Raw genomic sequence first — 18,299 nt, 5'->3', positions numbered from 1 at the left:
CTAATTTATAAATAGGCTTAACTTTTAAAGTATTAATCTAAGTCATTTGTCAGTTTTTGTATTTCTTTTTAAAAGCAATTGCAGTTATACATTAAAAAAATTACAAACATCTTGGCCTACAAATACATTTTGTAAGGAGAGTCTTTTTCTCTAGTGAGTAAAAACGATCGTGATCAAGGAATGAACTGTGCTAAAACAGCACATTGTCAATGTTTACAAAAGTATTTTGACTGAAACCCTGGTATTTTTTTAAAGACATTGCATAATAGCCTATGTCGACGTCTGTGGAGAAAAGTATGACAATAGATAGGTTTTACTTTTAGCCTACAATAAAGATTATGTTTTGGGACTAAAATCTCCAAAAGACCAAAAGAGTGCTTTTAACAAACATTTCATAGTTTTATTTAGTAACAAAAGTGTTTGACTATGTTCCCGATTATACCAAGAACAAGGTTCGGCAGAGTGGATTCACTGTGAACCGGCCTGCCTGGCCCTTATGCACGTCACTATAACCTCCGTGTAGGGGTGTCAACAATGGATCGGAACAATCGAAGTTTTGAACCTGTCTGTAACCTAGTTTTTTATACTTAAATACTCATTATTTATAAACAAACACGTCCTACATATCGGATCTCGAATCACGATATTTATCGGTACCCTTTCCACCCACCATAAAACATTAAACGATGTCAAAGCAATCGTCATTTGCTCTATTGAAACACGAAAGTCGATTGGCTGACATGGTAGTGCACTGACGCCTCCTGACCAATGAGAACTGTTGTTACATACTTTTATTGTCAACATTCACCAATCGTTTTATCATTACAAAATCGACACGGACTAAGGCTTATAATATTTTTCAATAAATACATTATGTTATAGTAGCACTTAAAACTTCACTAAACTCTTTAATCAGGTAGATAGTACAGATCAAAATATGGATCTACTTTTTGGCGCAATATAAAGCAAGCCTAACCATACGACGATGTTAAAGTTTAATGGTTGAATATAATTTTTCTAATGATGCGTATAATACAGGGATTATTAAACTGAAGATTTCGACGTGTTTAGATTATTTATTTTGTACTAAAAATTAAAATAATACATCTAAATGTCTGACTTATTGATACAGACATTGTTTAGTGTAATTAATTTCGTGTTGGCAGGACATTCGCGCGCCGGTTGTCTCTTGAGTTGAGTCTGACATCTTGAAATGTAGATTCGTAGATTGTGTTGTGCAATGCTGAAGCTAAACAATGTCACCGGCACCGTCGCTGTTTTGAACTAGATAGTTTCTAAGTTGGCTATGAAAATTTTTAACCGTGATGACAAAACTAATACTGTAGCTATACAGTAAATAAATGTTAAAATAAAATATTTATCCCTGTCGGATGTCGGTATCATCGGAATCGACTTTTGACAATCGAGTCTTGGTACCGATACCATACCAATGTCCAAGTATCGGTGGTATCAATGACGATAATCGAATCATCCCTGTATACTAGTAGAGCTGTATCGTGACGTAATCGATGCATCGGGATTTTGATGCATGCTGGATCGAATTGGGATTCGATGCATGGCACTCGTACACCTACACCACTGCCTATCACCCTGTGTCAGCTCAGCTGTCGGCGCTGTCGCTGTCAGTGAAATGGATGACATGACGCAAGCGATGTCTAGGTTGCCTATTATTAGTAGGCCTAGTATGTCAATATTTAAAGGGGTTAAGTAAGGGATTAAATAAAACTCAAACATTTTCCTTTCTTACTATTTATTTGTCAAATATCAATGAAAATAACGAAATCGGCTTAACTTCTACTACTCGACTCGAGTCACGAGTATCTTTAACTACTCGACTCGACTGTCGAGTATTGCCAACTACTCGTGTAATTACTCGACAGTCGAGTACTCGCCCACCCCTAATACACATCACATTTGTATGTTTCTAAAAGTTCAGAAAATTTCAGTGAGCTAGTGCTGAAAAAATAATATCCTTATTGAAGTAATTATTTTCATTATCATCATTGCTTAAGGCCACGAAAACATCATCTCTCACGATAACAGCAAAATCCTGAATATATCCCGGTGATTACCTCCACGATGACGTAAACGTCATCCCAGTCTTCCATAATCGTGGCAAAATCCTAGTCATCTCTCACGGTATATAGTAGACATTATCGTCGTCTCCTGCAGTCACGGAAACGTCATCTTTGTCATCAGCAATCGCGGCAAATCACGAAAATCTTCTGCGGCCGAGTAGGTCTCCCACGGTTCCGAATTATAATCGTCGTCCACGATCGCGGCAAAATCACGAAAATATCCTGCGCCTGTGTAGACGTCATCATTGTCTTTGGCGGTCACGGAAACATGATAATCGTCTTCCCTGATAGCGGCAATATCAGGAAAATCTTCCACGGCCGTGTAGACATCATCATTGACTCCCGAGATCTCAGAAACGTCTTCGTTGTCGTTCGCGATTGCAGCAAAATCATGAATATTTCCCGCGGCCGGTCATCGTCGTCTCCTGCGGTTACGGAAACTTCATCATAGTCTTCTGCGATAGGGGCAAATGCGTGTTTTACAACTGCAATCTTCTACTGGGCCTAAAATTAAAATTCCGGAATCACTCCAAAAACCCCGGTTTTTTTCCGGTTCTCCTGGTTAGTATACACCATGTAGCTTATGTAAAGTTTACCAACTGGGTGTAGTATTTAAACACATGCTAATGAAAAATAATTCAACCACGCGATCTTTCCACACTAAAATATTACTAAAATTATTAACACCTCTGAAAGACTTAGTTTTAGTTATTTAAACAAAAACTAATTAATTAGTTAATTGTAAAACACAAATTTAATAAACCTAAACTTAAAATTAAAGAACTTTTAAGTTAAGGTTTATTAATTTGTGTTAAAGAACTTTTAAGTTTAGGACTGGTGTTGCTCTTAGCCACACAAGTAATGGAGGGTAGTGCAATAAAAAATGAAAGAAATTAGACAATAACGATAATATGTTACTAATACATTTTAATCCTAAAAAACCATCAATTTTGATACCAACAATCACTTAAATAAAAATCCTGATGTTGAAATGGAAACATGAATATTAGATCAATTCAAAAATTTATTTAGTGGTTAATATTTCGTCCAATATCCATGACAAAAAAACTGTTGGGAGTTTTAGCTTTGAATTTTTGGAATCTATAAGCTTGCAGATATCTAATCTCAAATATTAGATCTCATGCTTTAGTCAAATTCAAACATTTACAGTAGGCCTATTTTAAAAGTTCCATATTTTTGCAATTTTTTTTGCAATTAATAATAAACCTTTAACACCAAAATATAAGTTTGATACACATACATATTGTGTTTTTTATATGGTATAAAAGTTTTTAACCAGGTCTATTTTTGGTGAATTGAGAAATGCTTTGTTCGTAAAAATGAAGATGGAATATATGTAAGATAAAATTGTTGATTTTCTCGTGAACTACTCGACTCGACTCGACTCGATACTCGAGTATTAGGGCTAATTACTCGACTCGACTCAAAAAAACACTACCCGCCCATCCCTAATGTATATTGATGTATACCTAAGCGGGAACCTGGAAAAACTTTGAAAACCTGGAAAAAACCTGATATTTCAATTAAAAAAAATAGTATACACCCTGAGTTAGTTTTGGGTTTTGGTGAAGATATTGACAACATTTGAGGTGTAATATTTACACAATTTTAGAGTTTATTATATTGGAAGTATTTGTTTATGCTTACGTAAAATTCATAAGTTGAATTTACCCTGTAACTAACACCGTAAATAATATTTAATTTTTCCTAAAAATAAAAATAAAAAACAGTATTTTAAATATTTTATCATAGAACATACGTTTTATATAGATGTTAAACCTTTAACCTAATACTTCTTAATATTTTTGTGAGGAATTTCACAAGGATTCCAAACATTACAATAAACTAGGGATGGGCCGATTCCGATTCTCAATACCTTCGGTACCAGTGCTGTCGAAGAATCGCCGATACTCGATATTCTTTGCTTCATTGTACTCAATACTGATTCTAAAAAGTAGGGTTAATTATGATGCTAAACTCAACTGACGTTGAAGGTTGTAAAGAGTGGCACATCATAGTTTATTTGGAATACTCTGAATTCAACTAAGATAAATAATTCCAAGTTCATTATCTCACATTCATAATAGTTTTAAAGTCCAAAATAGCTTGCCTTTGCATTTTACAACGAATGTGCCGTTGCATGAATGACGTGTTCAACTGACAATTAGTAGAACAGAACTCTAGTAGAATGATAGAGGCTTATCACTTGCCACCATGTTGTCAGATGGATGGCAATGTTGCCAGACGGTATGAGCATTGAATTTATAAATACTAGGGGTCTGCGGTGCACCGAAAAAGTCGGCATCAGTTCGGTACAGCATTTTACACGGTACAAATTCGGTTTGGTATAGCCTATTATAATAATAAATTACTTTCAGTTTACTATCGTAGTCAACAACAGTTGGTTCCGAGCACATAAAAGTCTTATCAGATGTTTGTTTACGATCTTCATAATTTATTACTAGGGTGGTGATGAAATAAAAAACCCATTAGCAGTCCCAAATCCATTAACATTTTATCACGACAATAATTGTTGTATTCAAGTACTTCCAAGAACTGTTGAGTTTTGATACTTTTATATTTTATTTCTTTACGACTTTCCCCAATTCTATTTTATCATAAAAATAATAGTTTTATGATTCCTGTTAAATGTTATCTCTAACTCAGTCAGTATTTTCATGAATATTCAATTTGCCGCTGGCCATTGCCTACTGCCATATAACTGTTTATGGCTACATATTGAACTTGTAACTAATCTACAATCTTATTTTATAAGTTAAAATATTTGTTATAGATAGTTTATCTTTCTATTGACGAAACCACAAGCATAGTTGTTGTTTTTTGCATAGTTATTTTTTTTTTCGTTATGCAAGCCTACTCGGTCTTAAATTATGTCATTGCATGTTCTGTATCTTGTCTTATATTGTTAGATGTGGCTGTTTAAGGCTTAAATGATTTTTAGTTTCCAGTATTTTTTATTGTGTTGAAGGTACTTTATGCAATCTAAATCTTATGAACTAGATAGTGATTTTGCTACCCTCATTGTAACCTAATCAATTTATATATAGGCCCTCCTAAATTATTAGGTCTAGGCTTGGGTCTTTTGATTCTTTGGAAGAGCTTTAAAATATACTAAGCAAATTGGATTGAGCCTGAGATAAACTAATGATGATATGTGTGGATGTTAACTTTGTAAATGAAAAGACAAAAATCTTACTCAGTTTTTCACAGTTTTTCATTGTGTCTGCAGTGAACAGCTGTTAACTACACTGTCTTTGTACTGAATGCTTTTATATGCTTTTAATTTTTTTTTACAACTAGACATTGTGTTGGTTAGAAATAATTTACCAGTTGTGTGAAATTATCTTGTCAATAAATGTTTCAAAGATGTTTATTCCTAAAAACTCATATCCTAATTGTAAAACCTATCATGGCTATTCAAAGTACCTATCTCAGAGTAACATAGGTAAAACCTTTATCTTAACTGTGATTTTTCTTGACACAATCCTCGTAGTACTGTAGTAAAAGGTTTTGTTTTAATAATGCGTGGTACAGTAATTGTTGTTAGAAAACCATGGATGTAGGATACTATCCATTTTCATAGTAATGTCAATGTATTCAAGTTAAAAATAATGGTTTAAATGCAGTTCTGAGAAGAAAACTGCAAAAATACGGGTAGCCACGTACCGTACCGATTTTGTACCGAGAACCGAGGTACAAAATATTGTACTGTACCGAACCGTACCGACCTTCAATTTTCTGTACCGCAGACCCCTAGTTATCAGTTATCTTGTGTCTCATGTTTTGTTTCTTATCTTATTTATTTGCGTTATTCTTAGTCACTCTTATTTATTGTTACTTATTGCTACTATTATTTATTGTTGTTGTTATTTAATAATTAATATTTATTATTCTTAGTCTATGATCGATTCACTTTATTCAATTTTATAAACTCATAGCATGTTCTCAATTTTTGTACAAACTAGAATAGTGCTGCAATGTAAATGGGATTTGTATTCTGTTTTGTAGCATGCAAAATAAAATGAAAATATAGCTTCAAGGTCGCACCCATCCCCTTCCCCTCTCCCGTCCTACTCAACTCGCTGTTGCTACCCGCACTCCTTTCGAGGTCATTGCCCAAACCCTTCCACCCTTCTATTGTGTCGCCTTTCTATTGTTTCTACTCTGACTTTTTTTTTGGAAACATTAAATCTATTGTTTACGTATCTAATCTAATCTAATCTAATTGTAAAGCAAAACAGCCGATAACGACTAAACTAGGTATTGGTATTGCATCATACGGCTTCTTTGTCGTTTGCTGTTAGGTCATTGGAAACGTATTGCTGTAATTTTGTCCTAGGAAACTAAATGATGGTTATGAAGATTTAGATTTCTGTCCAAAACGTCAAAATATGTTGTGTATCCGAAAAAGTCGGATATATAACGGATAGTGTCGGATATCAAATATGAGCTCGGTTCGGATACAGATATCCGAACCAAATCCGACCCGATTTTTCAGATATCCGCTTACCTCTAACTGTAGTCGATGTTTTAATAATAATAATAATAATAATAATCTTTATTGTCATTCAGCAACATAAAATTACAATAGACAACGTCAGAAATCAGGACACAAATATGACATCATGCTTAAATCTATATCACCTTAAGAAGCATTGAACATTTTGTTGCATAAACTGTACATACAGGCCTAATATTTAAATTTAAAATTCTAAGATTGAATGCTCTAACACAAATTTATAAAAAACTTAAGTAAATAATGCTTCAAAACTAAACAATTTGTAAATATTCAGAAAATTTGTAAAAAGATTTTTGGTCATGCAGGCTGCCTCCTAGTGGCCAATAGTGTTAAGAGGTCAGAGTAATTATTTGTGTTTAAAAAATCGTCTATAGAAAAAAAGGCTTTGCTAATTAGCCATCTTGATAATGTTGATTTGAAAAGGTTTATGTTATCAATTTCTCTAAATGGAATGGGAAGTTTATTGAAAAGTTGTAATTGTAAATATTTATGGCTTTTTGTGAATTTTGAAAGTCTAACTGGTGGGATGTACAGGTTGTTTGATTGTCTAGTTGAGTGGTTATGTATTGAGTGACATTTAGTAAAATTTGTAATGTTTTGTTTAACATAGGCTAAATTATTAAAAATATAAATACTTGGAATTGTCATTATATTATTATTTATAAAGAAAGGTTTGCAGTTGACTTTATTTGGTATATCAAACATGATCCGCAGGGCTTTTCTTTGCCAAGTAAACACCCTGCTGGCCCCACAGCTATTTCCCCAGAGAATATTTCCATATAATAAGTGTGTATGAAATAAACTATGGTAAACAGAAAGAAGTGTGTGATTAGATACACAGTTTTTTTAGTTTTCGCAATAAAAAACAAACTCGTGACAACTTAGATATTACATTGTTGGTATGTTCTTCCCAAGTTAATTTTTTATCTAAGAAAATACCTAGCAATTTAACAAAATCTGGATTTTCAATTTGGTTTCTACGTAGTGTAAAACATATTTTCTCTGTCTTATCACTATTAATTTCAAGAAAATTACTCTTAAACCAATTATTACCAATATCGATCATGTTATCAATTCCACGGATTGCTGTGTTAAGATTGTCAGAAGGCCAAATAAACGATGTGTCGTCTGCATATAGAACTGTTTTACAAGGCATAGCATTTGGCAAATCATTAATATATAATATAAACAATACTGGCCCAAGTACTGACCCCTGTGGCACCCCAGCAAGAACCTCTTTAAAAGCTGATGTTTGTTTACCGGAAGCTACATATTGTTGTCTGCCACAAAGGTAGGTTTTAAAAAAATTTAGTTCCTGGTGTTTTATACCATAAAAATCCAATTTCTGCAAAAGTATGGTGTGCAGAACTGAGTCAAAGGCCCTGCTGAGATCCACAAGGGCCAGACTCAGATAGTTGCCAGATTCAAATGTATCCAGAATATCTGATACTATGGATTCAACGGCTAAAGTTGTGGAGTATCCGGGTCGAAAGCCAAATTGATTGCTATTCAGAATTTTGTTATTTGATAAAAAATCAAAAAGCTGTATTTTAACACAATTTTCCATTTTTTTTGAAAAAACTGGAACCATTGAAATGGGACGATAATTGGAAACAGAAGATATATCTCCTTTCTTGAAAATTGGAACTGTTTTGCATATTTTCAGACAACTTGGAAATGTAGAATTTAATAAGGCAATATTAACTAAGTAAGTTAAGGGTTCTAGAATGTATGGAGCTATATATTTGACAATTTTGTTAGAAAAGCCATAAAAATCTTCAGAGTTAGAGGAACTAAGTGATCTTATAACTTTTAAAATTTCAATTGATGTTACCGGCTTCCAGGAAAAATTGGTATTAGAAACATTTTCCTTATCTAAAAAGTTGTAAAAATTTAACCCACTTCCCCCTCCATTAGAGAACTTGTCTAAAATTTGTTTTCCTACATCAATGTAATAGTCATTAAATTCGTCAGCTGTAATTGGTGGATCCGACTTTTCACTTTTAAAAAATAAACCACTTTCTGACTTAACAACTTTCCATGCAGCCTTACATTTGTTTTGTGAACTATTAATAAATTCCTCATTATATTCTATCTTAGCGGTTTTAATTCTAGTTTTATATTTGTTTTTGTAAGATGATAGACATTTTTTTAGGATGTCATTGTTTTGATAAGCTGGTATTTTAGTCAAATCCTTGAGGAGTAACAGAGTATCCTTCATTTTCTTAAGTGACTCATCAAACCACAGGTTATTTTTTGAACTAACTTTGTAGTCCCTTCTTACTCTCTTAGATAGTCTAGGACAGTGATAGTTGTAACAATTCTGAATACAGTCAATGAAACATTTAAAAGCAACATTAACATCAGCAATCTGAAAAACCGGCTCCCAATTGATGACACTTAAACTATACAAAAACATATTAATCCTTTCTTTTGTTAACAATCTAAAAGAAACTTCTTTGACTATATCAGGCACATATAAACTACTTGAAAATGCAAAATGTAAAATAGGGTGATCAGATATTTGTTCTTTCAAAACTTTACACTGAAATAAGTTTGGCTCAATGTTAGTTGCAATATTGTCAATACATTTGTTCCCTTTGGTTGGGTATTTAAAGATGTAATATAAATTGAACGATTTTAAGACATTGACAAGCATTTTTGTGGGATTATCATTCTTTAAAAAGTCAACATTAAAATCTGCTCCTAAAATTAATTTACAAGATGGTTTTTTTTGTAAAACAAATGTTAAAAGGCTCTCTAATTGATTAAAAAATAAATTACAATCAGAATTGGGGGTTCTGTACAGAGATATCAAAGTTACATTGAAATCATTAATGTAAGTACATGATGCTTCTAATGAGCCAGTGTGAATAAGGTGTGAAATATCTATCCTATCATATGAAATATTTGTACTTAAAATGATTGAAGAGCCTCCATGGGGATCACCCTCTCTGCAAAAGGAATCTGCGAGAGTATAACCTTGGGGAATATACAGCCTAATTTCATCTCTAAGAAGCCAATGTTCATTCAATAATGCAATGTTGCAATGGGATTCCTCTAATACTAAAGCCAATTCACTTAACTTATTCCTTAAAGATTGTACATTTACATGAATTAAATTTAAATTAAATTTATTGGAGCTACATCTGGGATTATTTGTGACAGGGCCTAATGCAGCGGAGGATCCCCTATTAGAGTATCTCCTAAAAAATGAGAATTTACATTTTCTAAAACACTGGCACTGGTTTCACTTTCATTAACACTTTCGGGACACAGTGACACAGAAGGTTGTTGAGGGGCTGTTGATGATGAAGTATCGGCTGCCTCTGTAGGTTGAGAGGAGGGGGTGCTGGATTTGCAGGGTGAAGTCACAGCTACAGTTACATCTTGCTTGGTTGTCATCATGTGTGAATTATCAACAGCAGAACTTGGATTGTTGTTACAGGACGGCAGAGGAGGATATTCTTCCATTGACAGTAAATGTCCTTTATCAGCCAAAAGGGGACGTCCGTTGCCACTAGGTAGGCCTGTTTTGCCTCCAGAATCTTCATTTTGTCGTGCTGATTGAAGTGACACTATGAGTTTCCTAAGGTGTTTCACGAAGTCTGTATACAATAACTTATTATATAATTTCTCCGAAGCATTTTCATTGTAGGTAACAATTGTAATTGATGCCCCTGTTTCCTGTTTGAATTTCAACAGATTGTTGATGAAATGGTGTGGTGAGATGCGGTCCCGTGTACATCCTAAAGGGGAGCATATCAGATTTTTTAGCTCTTTCCGTTTAAAGTCTTTGGCAAGCTGATCAAAAACTGCATCGTACGTAGCATTGTATTTATGGTAGTTTTTCGAGTTTTGGTAGTATTTTTGCTTTGTTTTACTAAGCTGTAGATTATGGCTCCCTGTTTGGATTTTTGACAGGTCAGGTTTGAATCACAGTAATCCGAGTGACTTGGCTTGCCAAACTTTTCTTTAAAGACTGTAGCGACACCTTGACTCATCTGTTTGTCACTATCAAAATCGGCGGAGATACAATGAGCAAAAGCGTTTTTGCTGTCACCTGAGTACAATTCGATCACAGTGTTCATGTCAGCTTCCAATAGCTGTACTCTAGATTTTATTGATTGCGATTGTAACAGGTGACTTTGGAGATTAGTTGCAGATGACTTGATATGCTGAGGTTGACTGGAAGTTCTGATGTGATTTATAATAAGCCGGGCTAGTTCTTTTTTCCCTTTATTATTTAAGTGTAGGCCGTGAGACGTGTAGAATGACCTTCTCAGTACCTGAGTATCGATCAGATGGACATTTTTGAATCGTGCAACCAGTTCACTTAGGTAATTATTAATCCTTTGGATTTCTAAATGAATTGTACTGTTGTTAGGAGCATCATGTCTTTGCGGAATAGTGCAAAGTAAAACTTGTTTATCTTTGTCAAATTCTTGCAACTTTTTCTCTATGTTTTTATAAATATCCTTTATTGTGTTGTTAAGGGTATTGTTAGTTCCTGCGAGTATAGCTATGACATCACTTCTTTGCTTTAATGCTACATCCACCACATGCAATAGTTCGGTATTTGGCATTACAAGTCCGGTTGTTAATATATTGCTGTTACTCATATAATGAATTACTTGAGACACCCCTCTACCCTGGCTGTCACTGACTATGGAGAGTTTCATATTATGTTTTGATATCTTCAAAGATTTTTGTCTTGTTGGTTTTGTACTGGAGTTTACTTTCCTGATAGTTCGATTTGTTTGAGGTGATACCTGTACGGCTTTTTCACAAAACGTAACTTTTGTTTTGTTAGCAATGAGCGGTATTGTACGGTACAAATATGTTAGCTAAGAGTATGCTGACCTATGGGTTTCTTATGAGACAGTCAATGCTGTGTTCATTCTGCTCCTCCACTCCACATGTATAAAAAAGGGCTTTGATATTGTCTTCCTACAAGAAGCTGGGATGTTGCGGCATTAGGTAGCCAACCAGATTTACTAGATTCAATTCTGGATGAAAATATACCCAGCGAGATACGTCCACGGCTGGCATAGTATTCCTTCTCCAGCTCCAGGATGACTTGACATTATACACAACCTTCATTTCAAGGGGAGAGTTGATGACTGAGCTGCAAAACAATTTGCCCTTTCAAAGGTCACCTACATATTAATTTGGTTTGTGATACAAACAAGTAGTTTTGTGAGTGTATTTAAAAACATCTGAAGAAAAAAATTTCTGAAGAAAAAAATTTCTGGTTAAAGAAAATAAACAACATCAGAGAAATTTTCCTTTGTGATACCTAAACCACAGTGTTATATGCTTGATTTGTTCATGCAGATTCCACACACCAATGATGGGCTGGAAGCAATCATATTTACAGCCCAAGGGGACATGAGGCAGGCTTTGAACAACTTACAATCAACATTCAATGGTAAAGTATTGGCTTGGTTCAGATGAAATATATTGTACCGTAATTAATAATAATTATTAAAATAAACAACCAGTTCTTCTCAAATCCTACTATTTATTAACAAAATTGAAAAATCGTCTCACTTGAACATGTTTGTTGAGCGGAGCGAAGCTAAGCTCTTTCAGGTCAACTTCAATGTAATCTTTATAACACTTAATCTCAATAACGGCTGAACATATCTTAGCCAAACTTACCAAGGTTGTTTTGTCAAATGTTTGGATGGTTTAGACGTAACCAATTTCAATTTTTGATAATGCGTCTATAATTTTAAAGTAACTCAAAGTTTAAACATTTTAACATTGGTCTTATGTGTTGCCATGATGGTCACAAAATAACGACGTAAATGTAAGCAAAACAAAGAATCATAGCATATGTTAAAATCAAGCCACGACCTAAACACAGTACAAAGGAAAAAGAATTTTTTTAGGATGACAACTGATCTAATACCACAGTAGCCCAGTCAATAAAGGTTTTCTGTCAAAACAAATTAAAGACAGGTAAAACTATATACCAATCGTTTGTACCTAACTAGATATACATTTTTCCAAAAGTCCCTATAAATCCCTTCGGTGCTTTCCCCCCCACCCCCTTTAAAGTCAACAATTGCATGGTTTTACTAAATCACGTCTAGTTTACGTATGAGTTGTCTAATTTGGTAAAATAATAGCTTGTTGTCTTTAGAATTTTGTTTTTATTTGCTAACATTTGTTTTGCAGGTTTTGGCCATGTCAACAGTGAGAACGTGTTTAAAGTCTGCGACGAGCCACATCCACTGCTAGTCAAGGATATGCTCATGCATTGTGTCTCCGGTGACATATCAAAGGCCTACAAGGTCAGTTTCATATGCAATTTTGTCTCTTATAGGGAATTTCCTTTACAGGTTATAATCTACTACTGAGAGTCTCATGGTAAGACCTACAGATCCGAGACCAATTCACTTTTTAGTAGGGGTTTGCGGTACAGAAAATTTAAGGTCAGTACGGTACAATATTTTGTACCTCGGTTCTCGGTACAAAATCGGTACAGTACACGGCTATCAGTGATTTAGCGGTTTTCTTTTCACAATTGTATTAAAACCATTATTTTAAATTTTAATACATTGACATTACTATGGAAAAGGATAGTATCCTACACTCATGGTTTTATAACATAACGGAAAAAGATAAAAAATGAATGGAAACAACAACGCTTGTGGTTTTTGTCAATAGAAAGATAAAATATCCATAACAAATATTTTAACTTATAAAATAAGATTGTAGATTAGTTGCAAGTTTAATATGAAGCAACAAACAGTTTTATGGCAGTAGGCAATGGCCAGCGACTAATTGAATATTCACGAAAATACTGACTGAGTTAGGGATGAAATTTAACAGCCATTATAAAACTATTATTTTTATGATAAAATAGAATTGAGATATCATGATCTATATATTAATAGGCAAGCATGTTTCTTTAAAACCTTTTTTCTCAGCTTGTGTGCATCGCAGGGAAAATCTACACATGGTGCCATGGTGGTGACAGGGAGTCTAGTAGTCAGGAAAGACGGGTATGTCGGGATTTAGTCTTTATTTTGATATCAAAGTCGGGAAGTTTCATGACGATCACGTTTTATTGACAGCGGGAGATATTCATGATTTTGCCGTCTCGCTAGACGACGATCAGGTTTTTGTGACCATGGGAGATATCCATGATTTTGCCGTCATACTAGACGACAATTACGTTTTTGTGACCGCAGGAGATATTCATGATTTTGCCATCACGCTAGACGACGATCACGTTTTTGTTACCGCAGGAGACAACGATGATGTCTATGGTAGATAAACAGAATTTTGCCGCAATCGCGCTAGACGACGAACCTGTTTTCATGACCCTGGGAGATATTAACAATTTTTCTGCTAGTTGATTAGAACGTTTTCGTTACCGCGGGAGACAAGAATGATGTCTATGGCCGCGAATGATAAACAGAATTTGGATTTTGGAAACAGATCGCTCCAGACAACGGTTCCGTTTTCGTGACCCCAAAAGATATTCATGATTTTGCTGCGATCAAGCAAGGAGACGATCACGTTCTCGTGACCGCTGGCGACGATGATGATGTCTACACGGCCGCGGAAAATATTCATGATTTTGCCTCGTTTGTGCTAAGGCGACGATCACGTTTCCGTGACCGTGGGAGATATCCATGATTTTGCCGTCATGCTAGACGATGATCATGTTTTTGTGACCATGGGAGATATACATGATTTTGCCGACATGCTAGACGACAATCACGTTTTCGTGACCGTGGGAGATATCCATGATTTTGCAGTCATGCTAGACGACGATCATGTTTTTGTGACCATGGGAGATATCCATGATTTTGCCTCGTTTGTGCTAAGGCGACGATCACGTTTCTGTGACCATAGGAAATATTCATGATTTTGCCGACATGCTAGACGACAATCATGTTTTTGTGAGCGCAGGAGATATTCATGATTTTGCCGTCATGCTAGACGAAGAATACGTTTTTGTGAACGCAGGAGATATTCATGATTTTGCTGTCATGCTAGACGACCATCACGTTTTCGTGACCGTGGGAGATATCCATGATTTTGCCGACATGCTAGACGACAATCACATTTTTGTGAGCGCAGGAGATATTCATGATTTTGCCGTCATGCTAGACGACGATCATGTTTTTGTGACCATGGGAGATATTCATGATTTTGCCGTGTTCGCAATAGAAGGCGATCACGTTTTGTGACTGCAGGAGATATTAATGATTTTTCCACTCATACGAACAGCATCCACTCGTCCCAACATTTCATCAGTAGATTTTGCTACAATTAATATATCGTATAAGTAACAAAAAGTGTTTTCAAGTCCGTTTAAAATCTTATCCATTGCTGATAAGAATAGTGCACCTGCACTACTGATGCCATAAGGCAGCCTGGTAAACCTAAAAAGACCTTTGTGGGTGGTTATGGTTAGCAGCTCCTGTGAAGATTTGTTAACATAAGTTGGTTATACGAAAAAATCAGGGACCAGCAGACCCCTACCGTTCTGGCAATAAAGGATTACAAGTATGGGCGCCGACTTCATAAGATATGGTGAAGATGGTGGGTTGCAGCCCCACCAATGCTTTACTTACTGAAAATAAAATAATGTATTAAAATTAGGGATTCGACGATTCCAATTCTCAGTAGCCTATTGTACATAAAAGCCTATTTACATACTAGACGAGTAGACGGTAAACATAAATCTAAGATGGTGTGACCATCTTCAATATATGTTTGCCGACTCATATGTAATCAAGTATAAGTGTAAATATATATAGTAAAGTGTTATTAGACGCTAACACACCAACTATAAACCAAACGGTAAACATAAATCTAAGATGGTGTGACCATTTTCAAAATATGTTTGCCGACTCATATGTAATAAAGTATAAGTGTAAAATATATATAGCAAAGTGTTATTAGACGCTAACACACCAACTATAAACCAAGTGTAGTGAAATCCAAGTGTAGCAACACCAAGCGAGCTGGAGCCGTGGCCTAGATCGGGGAAGAGGGCTGACACTCGGTCATACAGCCGAACAGCTATGAGCATTTATAAGTTCACCTGAACGATTTCGCAGCTGTCTGCTAGGGGTGTGCGAATAGCGATTTTCAACCTCGAGCCGAGCCGAGCCGAGCTTTTTAAAAAATGTTCGAGCTCGAGCTTTTTTGAGCCGAGCTTTTCCTAGCGTAGGCCTAACCTTATCTTAATTATTAAACTTTTTTTTTCTTAAAAAAGTGCATAATAATAATAATGTTCAGTCAATTTTTAAATAAACACAATGTTATTTTAATATGTTTAAAAACATCGAGAATTGTCAAGACATCAAATAGTAGATAATCACGATAAGAACTGAACTGAACTAAATTAAGATGCAAGAAATAAAAGGATATCGATTGAAGGCCTGACGAGATATGCAGTGCAGACTGAGACAATCAGATTGTCTTTCATGACAGAACAGCAACGCGACCTTGAATGACGACAAAACAACTAGCAAGTCGATTACATATGTATATTGTAACTACTATGAATATTTAATTCTATTTTGTATAAATAAATACAAAATAAATTTAAAAACACATGATTATTCTTGTTGTTTTCCATGCACAAAATATTTTTGTTTAATGTAAAAATGGATTGTATGTTTAACAATAATTGCAGTCCATTATTGTTAAGCAGTATGGTCCCAAATTATTGTTTTTGATTTTAAAACATCACAGTTCATTTGACAAAATTATAGTTGAAGCAGCCCAATGGCTTGTGCAATAGTTTGTTTACAAGCTTTCTCCAGACCACGGGGGAGGGGTGGGTCTGATAAGCCGTCTATTGTTCACCCGCAAGAAGGTCCGACCCTCATTAGTGCCGCTCGGCTGCACTCAGTGGGGAACCCAATACAACAAATCAATCTTTTAAATGAATACAAATATTTGGTAATAATTGTTTTATTAATATTCACCTTGAAATTTCAATAAATTTGGTGTAAAATTTGACAAAATTCGGCCATTTTGACCGATTATTAATACAGTACCAAATACCAATAAAGTAGTACTAAATTGGTAGGTAAAAATTAACCGATATTCGTCAAGTTTTACCCCATGCTGTGCGCTATGTCACAAAAGCTGATAAAGACATGGGTGATTAGTAACCATGACAACATGTTGAATGCGTGATGAAGGGAAACCCAAGAAATAGAAGAACAAAGAGAAAGAATGACGTTGTTATTTTTACAGTACTGTAAATAAACTATTACAGCGCCCCTAGTATCAGGAGCGAGACAAGCACGAGTTGACTTTCATTTGACCATGGTAGTTCTTTTTTGCTTTATGCCTGTTCATTCCAGACGAATGTAATCGTAAAGCAAAACAGCCGATAACGACTAAACTAGTTATCAGTATTGCATCATACGGCTTCTTTGCCGTTTGCTGTTAGGTCGTTGGAAACGTATTGCTGTAATTTTGTCCTGGGAAACTAATGGTAGCTATGGAGATTTAGTTTTCTGTCCAAAACGTCAAAATATATTGTATATCCGAAAAAGTCGGATAAATAACGGATAGTGTCGGATATCGAATTTGGGCCCGGTTTGGATACGGATATCCGAACCGAATCCGACCCGATTTTTCGGATATCCGCACACCTCTAAATGAATCCTATTAATCAAAAAAGAACATGGTTGGTTTGGATCCAAAAAGGTGGAGAGACAAGTTTTACTTATATATTAAAAAATATATAATTGACATATAGAGGAAATAGACCAAAAGCACTAGAATTAATAGAATAACACACAAAGTAAACAAGAAATGAAATTCAGAACACGATGATTTAACACTGTCACTCAATTTTGTCATCTAGAAGGGTCGGCGGACTAATCAATAAATAGCCAAAACCAGTTTCCTCCCCTTCACACAGTCTCACCGCCCCCTCCCCCCGGGTGACCCAACACTTTGTCCTTGAAACACCCTTGCGTCTGAAACAATAAACCCTTACACCCTCGTTGCTGTTTTGACAACAGGTTTATGAATGCGATCACTATTTTTCATTTCCAGAATTAACCATCAATTATTATTATTTGCAAGATACAAATAGGAAACTACATCACATTATGGTATTTAATGACCCGTACTATCAAAAATTAATAACTCATTACTTATTTTGAAAATAAAAAGCACTCATTACAGCACGCGCCACTTATTGATATATATATAATCCTCAAAGTAACTGTTACTTTTATACAAAATAAAATAGGTACAAAATTGTGTGGCCAGTCAAACTTTATAAACAAATATTTTATTCTATAAAATACAGATGGTAAATAGGGGTTGGTTTAAAGGAAATAAAATACAAAACATATTAATTAATTATTTTGATAAACATTAGAAAGGTTATGGGATTGATTGAACTAAAATAACCGCAGGGAAACTTATAAGTAGAAAAGTCGTCAACCACAATCTTGTTTAATCAGTACATTGTTAGAGAGAGAGAGAAAGAGAGATAGCAGATAGGGGCGTTTGATAAGGAATCTTAAAAAGTAAACAAACAAGGAACAACGACACGACGATACTCGTTTACAGCCTTATTGTGTCGCCCACTACATTTGCACACGTGACCACCTTTGTTTCTTCCTTATCTTTCA

General features: G+C 35.0%; 1 protein-coding gene across 1 annotated transcript in view; it reads left to right on the top strand.

Moving 5' to 3' along the window:
• Positions 1–18,299, top strand: part of LOC128996383 (replication factor C subunit 2) — a 96,406-nt gene that overhangs the window by 26,816 nt on the left and 51,291 nt on the right. Inside the window, exons 4-5 of the mRNA XM_054421685.1 lie at positions 11,998–12,091; positions 12,847–12,962. Coding sequence (XP_054277660.1) covers positions 11,998–12,091; positions 12,847–12,962 — 210 coding nt within the window. The remainder of the gene's footprint in view (positions 1–11,997; positions 12,092–12,846; positions 12,963–18,299) is intronic.

Source organism: Macrosteles quadrilineatus, unplaced genomic scaffold (assembly GCF_028750875.1).
Source record: "Macrosteles quadrilineatus isolate MER2022 unplaced genomic scaffold, UCM_ALF_1.0 Scaffold_1__1_contigs__length_201487025, whole genome shotgun sequence".
Classification (NCBI taxonomy): Eukaryota; Metazoa; Arthropoda; class Insecta; order Hemiptera; family Cicadellidae; genus Macrosteles; species Macrosteles quadrilineatus.
The sequence above is the reverse complement of the archived record's forward strand: the minus strand, read 5'-3'. Positions and strand labels throughout refer to the sequence as shown.